Below are 14,654 nucleotides of genomic sequence, written 5' to 3' on the forward strand. Positions count from 1 at the left end.
TACACACACTCATACACCGATGGTAGAAGCTGCCATGCAAGGCGCTCTCTGAACCATTGGGAGCAATTTGGGGTTCAGTGAATTGCTCAGGGACACTTTGACATGTGGCGGGGAGACGGGGGATCGAACCTCCGACCCTGCACTCCAGAGGCGAACTCCCTACCCACTTCACCACTGCCGCCCAGGCAAATGTTATTAGGATGTGCTGGTAAATGAATAAGTTCCCAACGACACCACACAGGCAATGCTTGCACTGCCGGCGGAGCCTTCCATTTGTCTCGGCAGCAAAATTAATTTGCCTTAATGTTTTTTGAAAGAGCTAATTTGCAGGCTAATTAATCTAATCAGTCTGAAGAGAGAGAGAAAGAGAGGGAGAAAGAGAGAGAGAGAGTGGCTCAACATGCTCTGTCTCTCTCAAGAAAAGAAACACACCTGTACACACACAGGCATCTCAGCATTGTTTGCAGGGTACTTAAATGTAAACAGGTACAAGTGCTGCCAGACCACACACACACACACACACACACACACACACGCACGCACGCGCACACACACACACACACACACACACACACACACACACACACACACACACACACATACACACACACACACACACACACACACACACACACACACACACACACACACACACACACACACACCCACCCACAGACCGTCATCAACACTTGCAGCACGGCAAAGGGCAGTGGAAAGGTTACAAGCGTGAGTTAGTGGAAAGGTCGAGTTAAAGGTCCCGCTTGATTTTTTTTCTTCTCTCTGTCCATCGTATGCCGGGTGAGGAGCGCCTCCCAATGAGAGAGACATGGGGAGGGAGAGAGAGAGAGAGAGCGAGAGAGAGAGAGAGAGAGAGATCAGCAGGGACAGGCGGAGAAGAGTGGGAAATGTTTAGTTGACCTTATTTTGATCTTTGCTCCTCAAAGAGGATGAATCCTTCAGTATTTAAAGCATGCCGTATTTGATTAAGGAAAGGGAGACCTCAGTGGACCAACCCTCCCTTTCGCCCATGCGGTTTCAAAATAATGCCGACGAGTTCAAGCCTTTTTTGGTGTAGTCGAGCTGTCAAGGATGCAACGCTGCTTTGGTTTTGTCTGATACAGTAGAAATGAAAATGGTTTTGACAGGCCGAGGAGTTTTTACAGCGATGTGTAATTCCCAGCACATCCCTCTAGAGGAGAGTGGATCACAGTCATTCTGTGTTTCCACTTTTTGTTGCATTGCTGTCTATCTGGCTGCTCGCTTTGTTGCCAGCTTTGTCCTAATATAGTTCAGAGTAGAAGTCTTGACACAATCGAAAGATTTTGTAGCAATTAAGTTAAAGCTTATTTTTGCGTTCCACCCTGTCCTTGGTATCAGACATCAGTCATCTACAGATCATGGTCTCTATGAAGGAAAGGAAACCCCTATCTCCCTCAGCTCAGCCTCTGTTGTACGCTGGGTAGTAAGTTTGGAGCCACTTTAGGGACCCACTCAGTGGCCTAAGAGTCCATATGCCCAAATTCCTTTGATTGGATTGGCAGTACTGAACACAAGCACAGTTTTGTTATTAAAGGCTTGATTCCTCTAATTAACAACACATTTTCTCTTTTTAGTAGTATGTAGTAAAGCAGGTGGTTTTTGTTTTAGGTTTTTCAGAGATACTGTTTCTGCCTTCAGCCAATAGCAAGGGTTTTCGTTTCTGGACTTTGCTGCTTGCTTAAATTGAAAAGATTCAACAGCAAAGTGTCTGTGTCCTCTTAGTAATTCAAAGAAAGAACACACTGTCAGCTGTTTTCAAGTGGGCGGTTTCTTTGGTAGAAAGTAGTTCCAAGGTAAATCGTTAGAATAACTGCTTCACAACTGAAAACATCAAAATAAAGATGGTTACAATATTCAGTATATAAATGTACATGCTGCTTGACAGTATATGATAGTGCTGTACTGTAAAGGCCAGGGACAATCTTTCGACTTATCCATGGCCAGGATGTAGCTTTAAGAATCAAGAGGAATCATTTTTTTCTTCACTTTTTGAAGTAAACGTGGTTCTTGTTTCTTTCAGAGCTCATCTGTATCTCCCTCGGCCAGTTTTCGGACAGGAGAAAAGCACCGGAGTTCAAGCGATTACTCATCAGACAGCAAAAAACAGAAGACAGAGGATAAGGAGTTGGCCTCTACCCGCTACGTGAGTGAGCATGCATTACCTTTTCTGACTTAATGAGGATATTTCTTTCATTTAAATATTTTAACTATGAAAATGGAAAGGATCATTAGACATTATTTTTCTTTCTGGGGAAAAATAATAATAGCCTACTTTCTGGCAGATAGGCATTGTGTGAAGTTGGTTATTCGAAACACAGTGAGAGAGGGAGACCTGACATGGCAAAGGTCGTAGCTCGGATTTATACTCAGTATGTAGCAGTTTATGGCTTAAACCTCGAACAAACGAGCCATCTGGATGCTACACAATGGGACTGTTTTGATCACCTTATCTGATAATTAAAAAATGTAAAAGAAAATTAAAATACAAAAGGAATTAAGTCAGATGAATGATTAAAAATCAGTCTGTATGACCTTCGCTCTGAGCATTAATTAAAGTCTTGATTTTATGATGACCCTTTTTTCTTTAATCTTATTTTCTATCAAATAAATTGGTTACAACATTTTTTATCTGCATTTTAATGAGAGAGGGACTAAATGTTGATACAACAGACTTTTCCAACCCCTGAAGTCCATTCATTTTATCCAAAATAAAACAAAATGCTGAGCACATGAAACGCACATGCAGTTTTCAGTATGCATGCACTAGTTTATACTTCTCAAGTTTGTGTAAATCTTAGCCCATACATTCTTTTTCAATTCTTTGTTGTTTACCATGTAGTGAAGTGTGTGTCTCCCATGTGTTCATTCCAGGAAAGTGATGGGGAGAAGAGCGATGACAACTTGGTGGTGGATGTCTCTAATGAGGTACAACACAGTTTCTCAACAATGGCGTCTTTTTGCTTTTCCTAATCAGTGAAAACCAACCCACTCTTTCTGTGCTCCCCCACCACAGGACCCAGTGTCTCCTAGAGGAGGAAGTCCCGCCCACTCGCCTCGGGAGAACGGATTGGACAAGCGTCGGCTGTTGAAGAAAGACGCTCCTCTGAGTCCTTCCTCTGTGGCCTCCTCCAGCAGCACACCTTCATCCAAATCCAAAGAGATTAATTCGGTGAGTCATTTGGGTAATTATAGTCTTCTGATATTCTCTTTCATCGGTTTCTCTGGGTAGTTTTTCCTATTTTTAGGCATTCATGAAAATGAAACCATTGTAAAGTAAGGTATAGAGTAGAAAAGTAGTAGAAGAGTAAAGGTTTGGTGTTTAAGAAGGTCAAAGATGCTTCACTGTACAGAAAGTGAGTAAGAACGCTGTACATTTTACACAAAATCAATTGTATGCGTCACAGAGTCGTTCAAAGCATGAATTTTCCCTGGAAACTAGCTCTAAATCCCTTGTGCAAAGAGAGATCTGCTCCCTCTGTAGTTAATGCTCAGACTATTGTTGTAATCCTCTTTCGATTGAGATTGCTTAGTGTTTTTTTGTGTGTGTTGTAGAATGAAAAGTCGACGACGCCTGTGTCAAAGTCCAGCACTCCCACGTCGCGCTCTGAAGCCCCCACACCCAGCAGCACCTCCACCCCGGGCCTGAGGACTGCACCTGCTAAACCACTAGGAATCGAAATGCTGGGTGAGAGTGGCAAATATCTTAAAATATGTCTATGCAAGCATTAGTGAGACAAGGGGTATGAATCAGTAAGAAGCTAGACTGAAGTTTTGAGGACTGTAAAACCATGTCACCAGTAATAAAGCATATGTGTAGCTGTATGAACTCCATCTCTACACTACCTTGGTGAAGGTTTGAGTCTCAAATTTAATGGGAATGTAATTTGTAATTTGTAAATTTAACCCTTAGGCGCAAATGTCCCAGCTTGTATCAGACTGACATGTGTTTTGTCTCCTAGCTCCTGGTCTCCGTACGCCGTTGGCAGTGCCTTGCTCGTACCCCAGTCCGTTTGGAATGGTCCCACACCCGGGTCTAAACGGAGAGCTGAGCGCAGCGGGAGCAGCCTACACCGGCCTGCATAACATTTCTCCACAGATGAGCGCCGTGGCTGCTGCTGCAGTGGCAGCTTATGGACGCACACAAGTGGTACCTCAAACATGCACAAACATACACCTTGTATACATATACATATACACTTTTTCAGTGTATTCTTCACAATCGAAATATTGTCATTTAAATGCTCTTGACAGAATGACATTTTCGAACAGAAGTAACAGGAATGTAGACAATCATCATGATACCAGCTACCAACAGTTGTACTTCATTTGTGGTTGATTGTCCCTAAACTATCTTTTTCTTATTCTTCAGGTGGGATTTGATCCTCACCACCACATGCGTGTACCTGGCCTCCCACACAACCTGTCGGGCATTCCTGGTGGAAAACCGTATGTTTATAACATTTATCTTTTATTTTGACACATTTGCATTAAACCATCCCCACACATCCACCTCTCGTCCCTTATCTCTTTCTTCTAGGGCCTATTCCTTTCACGTGAGCGCTGATGGACAAATGCAGCCTGTGCCTTTTCCTCCTGATTCTCTGATTGGCCCTGGCATTCCGCGCCACGCCCGGCAGATCAATACACTGAGCCACGGGGAGGTGGTGTGTGCCGTCACCATCAGTAACCCCACACGCCATGTTTACACTGGTGGCAAGGGCTGCGTCAAGGTGTGGGACATCAGTCACCCGGGCAACAAGACCCCTGTATCCCAGCTGGACTGCCTTGTGAGTGCTCTGACACTCACGAAATATGGCACACATACAAAATGGTTAAAGGAGGAATCAGCGATTCTTGAGAATGCTTGTTGTCAAAATCAGTAAATACTGAATCTCCTCATAATCCACTACGTGTCTATACTCTGTGTGTCCTGAAAACAAATCTGATGTTAATACACAGCCTAGGCTCTGTAAACTGGTATGTAAACAAAGGGCGCCCAAGCCGCCCATGTAAACTGGTATGTAAACAAAGGGCGCCCACCGTAGCTAGCAACATAAGCCTAGGCTGTGTATTCACCCTGGATTTTTTTCAGTGCATACACATTTTGAACAGGTAGCGGATTGTGAGGATATGTTCACTGATTCTGACAAAAAGTGATTTTGACAAATATCGTTCTCTATAATCACTGACTCCAGCTTTAAAATGCAGGACATGTTTTCAAATGTTTTATCACTTACAGCAACTAGTTTATGCATTGATTTGCTTTTTTTTCACGACTGTGCGTATGTCACATCAGAACAGAGATAACTACATCCGCTCATGCCGGCTACTTCCGGACGGTCGGACTCTCATAGTCGGAGGCGAGGCGAGTACTTTGTCTATCTGGGATTTGGCGACACCGACTCCACGGATCAAGGCTGAACTAACGTCATCAGCGCCTGCCTGTTACGCTCTGGCCATCAGCCCTGACTCCAAGGTCTGCTTCTCCTGCTGCTCCGATGGGAACATAGCCGTCTGGGATCTTCACAACCAGACTCTGGTTAGGTACGGAGCTGGGCAGGGCAGGGGATTTGAAGTTGTGCCAAACAATAAAAGCAAATGTTTTGATTTGATGTTACTTTTAATGTCTTACAAGCTTTTAAATCAGTCATTAGAACCCCAGAACCTCATTAAACTGAAAGTAGCTACAACAAGAACAACCAATAATCTAACCATGAGTTTAACAAGCGTCTCAGTCCAAAATGTCCCCCCAGGCGCTTTATTATCACACAGTATCACTGATTAGTTCCACAGACGCCGGCAGATGTGTCTTAAAGTGAGACAATGCAGATAAATAGGGTTAAAATGTTGATCTATCATCATGAAACTTTACCAGCTCATTGCTTACATTACAACAATTATGTTTGCATTAGAAAACTACTGTTTTAGCCTTCAGTGTCTCCCCTTAAGAGTGACTCTTCTCTCTATTACAGCACACAAATATTCGTATGTCTTTTTTGATTTGATGAACTTCCTTTTGCATATTGTTGTACTTGTCTGCAGACAGTTCCAGGGCCACACGGATGGAGCCAGCTGTATAGACATCTCTAACGATGGGACCAAGCTGTGGACCGGAGGCCTGGATAACACCGTGAGGTCCTGGGACCTGAGAGAGGGACGACAGCTGCAGCAACACGACTTCACCTCCCAGGTGCATAACACACTCCTTACACACAAACCCACCAGTTCTATCAGTGCTGTAACTATGCCCTACCACTGTTAAAAGGCAAAATATGCTGCTACTTTCTGAGCTCCCAACACTTCTACCAGCTTCTGTATGAGCTGTGAATGTTTTGTATTTGTGTAAATATCTTTATGGATGATAGTTTCTTTGGTCTCTCTAGCAGTTTGCAGAAGTAAGTGTGTTTGGTTTTGCTTTTTATCATTATTATCATTTGGTTGTTAAAGTAAAAGGCACAAATTGTTGGAAATTGTGCACCTCACGAATAGTCACAGCCATTTGCAGTTTGCCTGATTAAAACCTCCGGCTCTGCTTCATTGCAGTAATTTGGAAGCTCAGTTCAGAACATTTAACCCACCGTAAAGGCCAGACTGAGCTCCGCTTTCCTGCCATTTGCTCAAATACCTTTAAGAGACAATAATAATACCGCCAGTTAGAATGTAGTTCCTTTCAGGTGGAGAGAAAAGCAGCAATAATAGACCATTACTGCAATTTTTTCCTGAAAAGTGCCATTTCACAACCTCAGAGTGCACGGGAAGAGGCGTAGGGGGGTGTGTCAAAGAGAACTCTGAGAGGGAAGGGCAGACACGGCCAATTGTGTGTGCCTATGCCATTCGACGATTTCCCCCCAATACTAAAAAGACATCAGCAAATGTTACACCAGTGGTTGGGTTAAAAAAAATATATGTATACGTATACTGTATATATTTTATTTACCAGGTTTATTAAGCCATATTCCCTGTATGCCTTCTTCGCTTTTCATTTCCTGGAAAAAATATTGTTTGAGATTTGTTTCAAAAATGATAATTGACTAAATCATTCACCCACCTCATTTCATGACGTATAATTGCTTTCTCCAACTGCCTTGCTGGCAGCAGTGTTGCGTACTTACTGTAATACCGTTTCAGAAAATCAAACGACCATCTGTTTCGACAGATTAGATTGTCACAGAGGGAAATGTTTATGATGCTGTAGAAAATCATACGTAAACTTTAGCCAGCATCCGGATACAGTATACAATCAAAGTCAACCAATACAGACCAACACAGTATTGATGCACTGAAAAAGGAGATCTCTAATAATGGAAATTTATTGTATGTATAAACTGTTGGATTTTTTGACCACAGATCTTTTCACTGGGATACTGTCCAACGGGCGAGTGGCTGGCGGTGGGGATGGAGAACAATAATGTGGAGGTTCTGCATGTCACCAAGCCTGACAAGTACCAGCTTCACCTGCATGAAAGCTGTGTGCTCTCACTCAGATTTGCCCACTGTGGTAAGGATCAACCAAACTATTGAAACAATTCTGTCTTTTAACATGTTTTCTACAGGAATACAATGAATGTACTGTATGTACCAATTCAACTCCCTTTACTCTCTCTCTCTCTCTCTCTCTCTCTCTCTCTCTCTCTCTCTCTCTCTCTCTCTCTCTCTCTCTCTCTCTCTCTCTCTCTCTCTCTACATTATACTATTTTCATTTAAACAAATTTTTGAGTGGATTAGTTTCAATAGACAGTAAAAAGCACAAGTCATAAAATACAACAATGCTGTCAGTATTTGTTTTGAGAATTTATTTTAAAATTACGGGCACATACTTTGTCTGATGTGACTCTAATGTAGTTTGCCATCCTCTGCAGGGAAGTGGTTTGTGAGCACAGGAAAAGACAATCTGCTCAACGCTTGGAGGACCCCATATGGAGCCAGCATATTCCAGGTGAGTGGAGGAATGTACTCATACAAGCAAGAGCATAAACATGGATGACGGTAAAGCTGAGAGGCCAAATACAGCGCTGTCCATTAGACAGGATGCTGCATGTCCTATGGAAAAATATTTGTTCACTGACTGAAAGCCTTTGTGGGAAGTTGTGGACATAAAAAATAAGTTAAATGGTGGATAATGGGGGGGGGGGCTCAGAAGTGAAGGTGAGAGAATGCAGCAAAAACAGAAATCTTAAGGAGAAAATAAAATGTAGCCACACGCTCAGCTCTCAGTCCGGAATATTACAACGACAGCCCTCATGAGGGTCGAGAAAAGAAAAAGACAAGAGTTGCTGCACTTTTACTTTTCCAGATATAAAATAAATCAAATTATATTAATAATGAAACAAATCTTCTGTAACACACACACACACACACACACACACATACACACACACACACACACACACACACACACATGCACACAGACAAGCGCGTGCACACACACACACACACACGGTTTAGACAGTAATAACACACTATATCATAATGCAACTGTACTGTCAATAACATGTATCCAAATTAAGGTTTATTAAAACTATATAAAAAGGAATATTATATAATAATAATATTATTTATATTTTTACTTTGTTTTACACTTTCCCTCCTCTTTTATTCCCCTTACAGTCAAAGGAATCTTCGTCCGTGCTGAGCTGTGACATCTCCATAGATGATAAATACATTGTGACGGGTTCAGGAGATAAGAAAGCCACTGTCTACGAGGTCAACTACTAGACGCGGCTGTGGTGGTGTCATTAAACAACAGCCCTTTCCCGTCCAGGCTCACCCATCATGTACAATTTATAATGTGTATGAAATGGATTTTGAATGGAACTCACCAAACAGACAGAGTTTTTCTCGGACAGTGACAGTTTGACCTCATAGCTGGTCGTGGATCAAAAACGAACAAGCAGAACCAAGCACAGAGATTGTTTTTTTAGTTTTGTTTTGTTTTTTACTTTGTGTTTTTTTGTTATTGTGATGGATGAGTGAAAGTCCCTGTGCACAGTATCTGAAGAGGATGCTGTTGTTGCAGCATGCAGCCGGATAGCATTCCTTAACAATTTTTAGTCCACTGTTTTTTTTTGTACCAACACATTTGCACAGAAAAGCAGCTACAACAATGTGCGCTCACCTGAAAGCTTCAAAGGATTTCAAAGGGGCCTGATCATTCCCGACTGACACAGGGATGTCGTCTATGGGTAAACTCTGATTTGGCACAACATAAACATACTTATCTGAAAATACAGTGCTCCAGACGGTAACTATTGGGTTTATGTAAATATCATGGGATAAAAGTGACGGCAAGTGGCAACAGTTTCCCTTCAAAACCTAATAGGACTCCTGTTGTCATCTGTTTGCAGTCTGCCACTAACCTTATTTCACAATACTGCTACTACGCTCTGAGGGAACACATGGATTGCCATCATGCATGTTAACATGTGGTTGAAAGCAAGTATAACCCAGGCTTTACTCAATCACAATTTATTGTGGAAGTTTGCATAACATTGATTGTCTTATACGTTTTTACTTAGCTCAACAGCTTCTATTAATTACTTCTCTAAAGGCAGTATTGTTTTTGTTAGTTTTTTTGGTACATTTTTATTGTCTCATTGTTGCCTTTAGGCACTGTGTGCCCTCACTGCAGTATGACCTTTGCACTCGGTTCTGCCCCCTCAGTTCAGACTCTGCTTGATGCTCTCCGATTTGGTGTTTTGAGGTTAACCAGCCCTTCCATTCCTGCCTGGGTTTTTTTTTTGTTTCTATGTTTGACCATTTCTCTTGGATTCACTTCTGTTGGCGTGTAGAAATAACACAGTGCCTTTATGCTGCAGCGCTTCTGACTCCATTTTGTCCCACTGAGATTAACCTGATGGTTTTTTATTTATTTTTTATTCTTATTTATGTTTTCTAAGGGAACACCTTGCAACATTTAGATTTGGGTTTTGATAAAAAGATCAGCTTATTAGCAAATCGTGTAACCCAGATTATGTATGTGTATGATGAAGTGTAGTGATTTGTATCACTTCCCTGTTGTCCACTTTGAGGTTCAATCAGGACCAAACTCCTTATGTCGCCTGCTTTGCTGAACATTAAATATTAAAAATTGAAATAGATCAGGTATTCACTTTTATTTTAGTTTCTGATTAGCTCTTTGCAGAGAAAATGCTTAGTAATGCACTGCACTGGAGGGGAACGTTACATTCCAAGGAGAAGCATGTTTGAAGATGTTGGTTCTTTTTAAAGTTTTCTGTACAATGTGAATGTCTTTTGCAGGTGTGAAACAGACAGATTTCTATTTGAGTTGAAAAAACTACTGATAATAACTTCATTTGTGTCAAAGGGACTTTTTGCAGTATTATTTTGACAGGCACAGACTGACACTATATTTTATGAAGGTAATGATGTCTACATTTGTTTTCCACAGTGCTTGCCTTATTCTGTGCTTTTATTTTCTTAATCTGAAACATTTCTGTGTTTGCTGCAGTCAGCCACGCTTTCAAATTAAAACCACAATTCATTCATTTTGCTTTTCGCTGCGTTTTCTGCTCTTGAATGAGTCATGACATAATGTACCTTTTGTACTGACTAGCTCCTGTGCAACGGTCTTACCTGTTCATAATGGAAAAATAAAATACACTTGGGTTGTACTTGCGTCTAATGTCCAAGAGTAAAATGCCTCAAGGTTAATTTTTAGACAAGTTAGCCGGCCAACATGACCTGACACAGAAATGATGTTGTGTGCAGTAACGATGTGTAGAGCATTTAGCTTGACTGAACTCATGAAGATATTCTACATTTACTGTAAAAGATTATCCCTGTTGCTAGTTGAAAAATGTTTCCCCCCTTATAATACAAAATGCCTTTGCTCTCTTTTTTCTAGTCTGTGGTTGATTTTATTAAATTACTGTGTGGAGTACTTTGTCTGAGACTCATCCTCTGTTCCCACTTAAATTTTAGACCTGTTCTGGCATCTCATTATTTAAATCAAAGTTATTGAGAAATTATGCAATGCATTTAAATGAAAGCACTAAAATAAGACCAGCAGCTTGTGCCGAAACTTTCACTAACAAACATTTGATTTGAAAGTATTTTTCGACTGAAATATTGTTTTCCTCCATGGCAATGGCGTTACAGTGTGCATCAAAGACGGATTTTCCTCTATCTCTGATGAGTGTCCATGGAAGTTGAATACACATAGAGCAGAAATGGAAAAATGCTGTTTGAGTGTTAGGGACTCGGGACACAGGTTAACCTTCAGCTGTCAGTCGGTAACAGCGGATTCCTTTCATCCTGCGAAAAAAATATATGGAATGTTTATGACTAAACACCCGACTTGTCCACTGGCCTTCAAGTATTATCCACACATTTGTGTATGGCAACCTGCTAATGGACTCATTATCAACCTGCCTCTTCTGTTTGCATGCTCAGGGCATTAATGCTGCTCCATTGGCTACAGTGTCAGTCAGCCACAGAAGACATTAATTTAACATTAAAGGTTAGTCCACTGCGTCTGGGCTCTGCTGGCTCTCTGCCCCTGAAATAAATGTACAGAACTGTCTTGTGGCAAAACAACCCATAACAACAGCTTCTAGTTTGTCCTTCGATTTGTTTACTTTCCAGCTCTCTCCTAACACTATATATACTGAAGTACCCTTTGCTTAACCTGTCTCTGAATCCTCTCTGCACCTTAGCAGAAAGCAGATACTTTGCCGGATAAACTATAAAGGCTACGTAGAGTATCCACATTGTATCTGCTAATTGGGTTCATTCCAACGATTCCAACGATTTGACTGGCAGTTTTAAACCATTTCCCCATTTTCTCTATATCACTTTCTCTACATTCACTACAAACTACTACCACAGCTCTAAACCCAATCCATATTAAAAATGGACTCACAGCAGTGGATTGCATGGAAAACACTTACAACATGGTAATTGTCAGGATTAATCTTCTTTTTCGTCTTTAAAGTAGCCTAAAAATTCGAAAAACTTTTATTTTTGGTGAACAAAAGCTTCAGATCGTGACTGATAGTGTGTGGCGGGCAAAGCATATTCCACATCATCCATACTAAGTGAGCCAGATAACAAGGGCTTTTCAAGTGTCTTATAGTATGGCATTTTAGTGCTGAAACTGACAGGTCAGCGCTATAGTCTCCGGTCTTACCTCCCATTGTGAACGTGCTGTGTAGTTTGCGTTGGGCTGCTGAAGTGGATTAAGTGATATAAGTGAGGGCTGTGGAGGAGGACGCTCCACCATTACAGTGAATGATACTCCTGTTACAGCTCTCCAGCGCCACTACAAACGGCCCAGAGAGCGAGAGAAGGAGGAAAGGTGGGGACGCAATGTGGGAATGAGCCACCCCTACTTCAACATTTTATATTAAGAGCACTTGCTACTTGCAAATTGCCCACTTTTCTGACAGACATAGAGGTTGGATTAAACAAACAGGCCACACAACAGCAAGATGGCTGCAGTAGCCTGCATGCGGTGTGTCACATGGCAGACATATTTATAGCTCATAAAACTGCAAAGATCTGATTTACTTATATAATGATGAAACTACACTGTTCTGTATGTTTGTGACCATGGCTATGGCATGTTTGTAGTCCTTTCAAAAACCTTCCTGACCGTGCGAGCAACCTCACAGTTTGCAGGCATTATGCTTCCAAAGTGCCACTTTAAAGCACCATTACAATGCTCTACTTACTTCAGGGACCTGTCGGAATATTCACTCTTAATTATTTCACTTTTAGAGCACTGACAGCACACTCTGGAGTCTCCCAGAGAGGATTATAACAGAATGAATATTTACTGAAGTTCAAAACAAAGAGTGTGTAGCTCTCCTTTAAACCACCATCCACTACAAAAGCATTGAACAAGACTCTCCAGCCACACTAGCAGCTCCGAGAGCCTGTACTTAGGCACATTGGTGCTTTGAGCTAAATGCTAATGTCAGCATGTTAATGTGTTGGCAATGACAATCTTACCGTGTTTTAATTCAATGTTCACCATCTGTGTTTAGCGTCTCGGCATAACGAATAAGAATTAGTACTTTAGACATTCATTCATTAGACACAATTTTATCACCATTTAAAGATCAATCAAAATATTTTTGGTCCAGTCACTACATCCGCATTCATACATCGAGCTTTCTTGCCCTCTAAGGACCAATTAAAACTGCTCTATAAAAGTCCTTCTTCCTTTTAGCAGCAGTCATGGTTGCTAGGAGATTTGTTTTTCTTAATAAAACCTTAACACCTTATAACAGGAATGGGGAGGTGAATGATTAACATAATTTCTGTCCAGCGGCTACATCTGTTTGATGAACTTGGAATCATTGGTTCAATTCTTATGATGGGAAACAGAAAAAGCCCAAGAGATAGCAGTGAATATGCTGCAGTGCTGTGTATCTTTTAAGGTCTTTTAATAGACATATTCTGCACAAAAGGGATAGTTATAGCTACCTCAGTACAAGAATGCAAGAATGTGTCTTACTACACCGAGAGGGTGAGACCAATGAAAGGATATTCATGTGAATAGAGATTTGTTCCTTGTGATTATATCACAGCTTTTCTTCTTTTTAATGACCTTGTATTGCATTTGAACTCTTCTCAAATCTATCCATGTCAAATCTGAATTTCCTAAATTCTCATCTCATTTTTCACGTTGCTAGTCCTATCGCATCTGTGAAAGAGACTGATTGGTGGAACAAAGGAGGGAGCACGTCCCTCAGCAGGGTGATGGTGATCTTGTAATGAGATGAAGGATTTGTAAGGAGTTTTTTTTTACTTGGGAGCAATTCAAAGGGGACCTTTTTTCACAACAACTGACGCCACTGACAATTTCCTGCCCAATTACAGGGTGGACTGATGATTAATTCATGTTTCCGCCAATCTTAACGAGGTTGTGCCAGTTAGTGGGCGTGAGGGGGGTGCACTCTGCGTCGCTTTGATATCCTACATTCAAGGCTGTCTCACAAATTAATGACTTCTTTGAGCTGAGAAACGAGCATCATTATCAAAATATTCTCAAAAAAAGGGAAAGAGGAGAGATTTCAGCGCAGCTTGTGTTTGAAGACAGGGGAGGAATCAGTGTGTGTGTGTGTGTGTGTGTGTGTGTGTGTGTGTGTGTGTGTGTGTGTGTGTGTGTGTGTGTGTGTGTGTGTGTGTGTGTGTGTGTACGTGAGTGATTGAGTGACACTTGAGGCCTGTATTGCCCTAACATCAATTAATGCTGTTGAAAAAGGTTCACTATGAGAGAACAACCATAGATCATAAAAACAAATGAAAAAATACTGTAATTAAAACAGTAAATACATTAAGGTAGAATGGTTTCCTGATCGTCATTGATGCTCTTAGAGACCTCACTACATGTTTTATCAGACCCTGATGTTTTCCAATATTTTCTCACTAAATGATACCCTGTTGTCTTTCTTCCTTGTCCCATCCAGGTGTGCTTTTCCATTCTGCAATCGACTTCCAGTCATTAAATATATATAAAAATAAATATTTACTTCACAAAGGCTATTCATACCTCTACATCTATTCTGTCACTTCCTCGTATACGGCAGTGAAAAGGGTTGAAGGGTCACGGCAAAGTAGAGAGAGTTGGATGAGTGAGAGGGTTCGAA

At 41.3% G+C, this 14,654-nt stretch overlaps 1 protein-coding gene across 13 annotated transcripts in view; it reads left to right on the plus strand.

Moving 5' to 3' along the window:
• The window catches only part of LOC307268654 (transducin-like enhancer protein 4), a gene marked incomplete at both ends in the record, with an annotated part of 28,368 nt that extends 19,614 nt beyond the window's left edge, over positions 1–8,754 (plus strand). For 10 of the 13 annotated variants that reach the window (XM_080051371.1, XM_080051376.1, XM_080051377.1 and 7 more), the window contains 12 exons: positions 2,060–2,182; positions 2,911–2,964; positions 3,053–3,208; positions 3,592–3,724; positions 3,999–4,186; positions 4,409–4,485; positions 4,577–4,826; positions 5,336–5,583; positions 6,082–6,229; positions 7,387–7,537; positions 7,899–7,975; positions 8,647–8,754. In XM_080051371.1, the coding sequence (XP_079907497.1) occupies positions 2,060–2,182; positions 2,911–2,964; positions 3,053–3,208; positions 3,592–3,724; positions 3,999–4,186; positions 4,409–4,485; positions 4,577–4,826; positions 5,336–5,583; positions 6,082–6,229; positions 7,387–7,537; positions 7,899–7,975; positions 8,647–8,754 (1,713 nt within the window). The remainder of the gene's footprint in view (positions 1–2,059; positions 2,183–2,910; positions 2,965–3,052; positions 3,209–3,591; positions 3,725–3,998; positions 4,187–4,408; positions 4,486–4,576; positions 4,827–5,335; positions 5,584–6,081; positions 6,230–7,386; positions 7,538–7,898; positions 7,976–8,646) is intronic. The other 3 variants (XM_080051372.1, XM_080051374.1, XM_080051373.1) reach the window with 2 other exon arrangements.
• Between the last annotated feature and the right edge of the window lie 5,900 nt (positions 8,755–14,654).

The sequence above is a fragment of the Ammodytes marinus genome (assembly GCF_949987685.1).
Source record: "Ammodytes marinus genome assembly, chromosome: 2".
Lineage (NCBI taxonomy): Eukaryota > Metazoa > Chordata > Actinopteri > Uranoscopiformes > Ammodytidae > Ammodytes > Ammodytes marinus.